This window comes from Diaphorina citri, unplaced genomic scaffold (assembly GCF_000475195.1).
Source record: "Diaphorina citri unplaced genomic scaffold, Diaci psyllid genome assembly version 1.1 scaffold3561, whole genome shotgun sequence".
NCBI classification, from domain to species: domain Eukaryota; kingdom Metazoa; phylum Arthropoda; class Insecta; order Hemiptera; family Psyllidae; genus Diaphorina; species Diaphorina citri.
The window spans coordinates 2,662-5,581 of NW_007380961.1; the positions used below are offsets into that span (position 1 = coordinate 2,662).

At 38.0% G+C, this 2,920-nt stretch overlaps 1 protein-coding gene across 1 annotated transcript; it reads right to left on the bottom strand.

Annotated features, from left to right (window-relative positions):
• Positions 1 to 1,918: 1,918 nt before the first annotated feature.
• On the bottom strand, positions 1,919 to 2,542 carry LOC108253830 (eukaryotic translation initiation factor 2-alpha kinase-like; the record flags this gene model as incomplete). Its single annotated transcript, XM_017448499.2, has 2 exons — positions 2,445 to 2,542; positions 1,919 to 2,110 (listed from the first exon to the last, which is right to left on the bottom strand). Coding segments are annotated over exons 1-2 (270 nt in total), but the record flags the coding sequence as incomplete, so codon positions are not given.
• Between the last annotated feature and the right edge of the window lie 378 nt (positions 2,543 to 2,920).

Here is a 2,920-nt window from a genome sequence, read left to right on the forward strand (position 1 = left end):
AGAAGAAGAAGAAGGAGGAAGAAGAAGAAGGAGGAGGAAGAAGAAGGAGGAGGAAGAAGAAGAAGAAAAAGAACTTAAGAAGAACAAGGCGAAGAAGAAGAAGAAAAAGAACTTAAGAAGAACAAGGCGAAGAAGAAGGAGGAGGAGGAAGAGGGTTTCTTAGAATTTTGTAATAGGGGTCATGATACACAGCAGCTGATTTCTAAGAGAGAGAGAGATAGAGAGAGGCAGAGAGTGAGAGAGGGAGAAAGAGAGAGAGAGAGAGAGAGTATAGAACCGGTTAAGTCCTTGATAATGATTATCAGCCTGAAGTTCCGCCTCTCTCTCTCCCTCCCTCCCTCTCTCTCTCTCTCTCTCTCTCTCTCTCTCTCTCTCTCTCTTTTATCACGAAAGAAAACAGGTTTTGAAAGAGAGAGAGAGAGAGAGAGAGAGAGAGAGACCGAAAGAGAGAGAGAGAAGAAAAATAGAAAGAAAGAAAAGGGGTGAAATCAGCACAAGTTCTTGACGAACCACTAAAGTTAAGCAACGTTATGTGTGGTTACTATCTGAAAGGATAACTTTCTCATATCGGGCCCTCTATCATTCCCATTAAAAGGGCCGTTCCCATATATGATGTTGCAAATTAAGCCCCCTTCCAAGGCCCCAGCACAAATGGCGAAAAGAACATTAAAAATATTCAATAATAAAAATAAAATGGAATAAAAAGATATATCTTTTTTATGCCAATTTAAATATCTAAATATACCTACATACTCGTAAAAATGATTTTTTTCTTTCATTTTTAGCGTTATAATTATTTTCAATGTTTGATTGGCAGTTATTTATTTACTTTTTATTTTATGTATTGAAGATCATCGGATTATATACAAAAATATAACACCTTGAGAGAGGTCCCACGAAAGACAAAAACTTGTTAAAGTGGATTAAAAATTAAAAAAAAAAGTGGCAATATAATGTGTGAGTTAACCCATGTGATACCTGCAGGCTAATTTAGGCGAATGTTATGATGCTTTAGGCAAAATGTTGACCTGGGTCAGTAACGGCTAACGTTGTCTAGGTCATGTCACACAGTCATGGGCTAATCAAGGACAAAATTATTATTTACTAACCGCCAGTAAATCCTTAAGGCATGGCCGTTCATGTCACTCATCCATTTAGGGGTCTTGCTCAGCGTAGCTTAACAAAAACGAACCGGAAAATTAGCCTATAACCTTCACGGGAGTGCAAGCAATAAAAAATGTTTCATAGCAATCGGATGAGCGGTTTGGCCAGGCATAAAGTTCGAATAAACAAACAAACATTCATTTTTATTATATATTAGATGGCTAGAAAATAATTAGCTATAATGTTCGTTCTCGGAACGGCTGGCTTTTTCCTATCCTGTCTTCCTTCTCTCTTCGATTTCGGGACGATAAGAACTTAGCAGTTACAGTTCCCTCTGTCAAACGTAAAAAAAAGTCTTTGGGTTAACTTAACCACAGCGGGTTAAGGAAATTAGCTGGATGACTTCTGTTCAACTTCTCATGATATCCTTGTCCTTGATACAGATTTCATGCGACAATAATCATAATTAACAGAACGAGGTAGATTTCGTGAAAGCAATATTGAGTTGGTGTAGATTTCGTGAAAGCAATATTTAGTTGGCGTAAAATCTCTTATCGCCCATCTGATGATGGACATACTACGACACAGACCACAAGCGTCTAATGTAGCAGTTGTTTCATCGCTACAAAATAAAAACGGCGGTGAAACACTCATCTTTTAAAAAAAGAAAAATAATAATAATAATAAATACAAGATGAGACATCAATCAAGATTTGGTTACAAATTTTACGAGTGGATGCCCTTAGCAAGGGAAATCCCGGCTGGTATACTCCCCGTTTAAAGTTGTCCAGCCAGACTACAACTATTAAAATACCTGGAATACTACACCAAATCCTCCTCTGCCGAGACAATGCACTGGTTCAAAGTCAGTCAGATAACGAGATACATAATCCTGGCCCTGTTGATATGAGCTGATATCATAAGTACTTGATTCGGATGATTTGCGCGGACTTGCCAAATCTGACGATGGAATGGAGGGCGTGACTTGTGTGGGCAACAGTAGATCCTGTAAAAACACACGCAAAAATATTAATAATAATAAGGAATTTTAACTGTAGTAAATTGGTAAGCATAAAGGGTTGTCACAAATGTAGTTCCCCACTTACTACTCTCCGCGAAAATTTCATGACTTGACGTGTACTCGAACCACTAACCTACAGATTCAAAGTCAACCGTGCTAACCACTACAGTGTCCACACAAAGTCGACTCCGACTGAAACGATACACTGCCTCGACAACATAGATTCACCTCTTCACCTCGTCGATCGATGGCGTCGACTGTGTGTGGACACTGGACACATCTTTACATTTTACATAAAAATGGGAAAATGTTTACTTACATGTTTCTGATTGCTGAGATAGTATCTCAGAAATCTGTACAATCTCTTGTTGATCAACATGTTGCCTGCTATTGCCATGAGTAGACTTGTGATGATTATTTCTTGAGCAAGGGAAATTTCAGGCTAGTATCTATCCTTCCTGTTTAAAGTTCTACAACCAGACAAGAAGCAAGTAGGAAACTCACATGTTTTTGATTGCTGAGATAGTATCTCAGAAATCTGTACAATCTCTTGTTGATCAACATGTTGCCTGCTATTGCCATGAGTAGACTTGTGATGAGAACTTCTTTCCTGTAAAATCAGCAAATGGGAGAGAACCATCAGTAAAACTTTCTTGATAGACTGCCCGAAATTTGGGTTGCCAAACCGACACAGCATAGAGCTCAAACAAAAACTTCTGGTTTGAGATATAATATTGTGGATTGAAAAAAAAAAAAAAAAAAAAAAAAAAAAAAAAAAAAAATTTTCCCACCCCC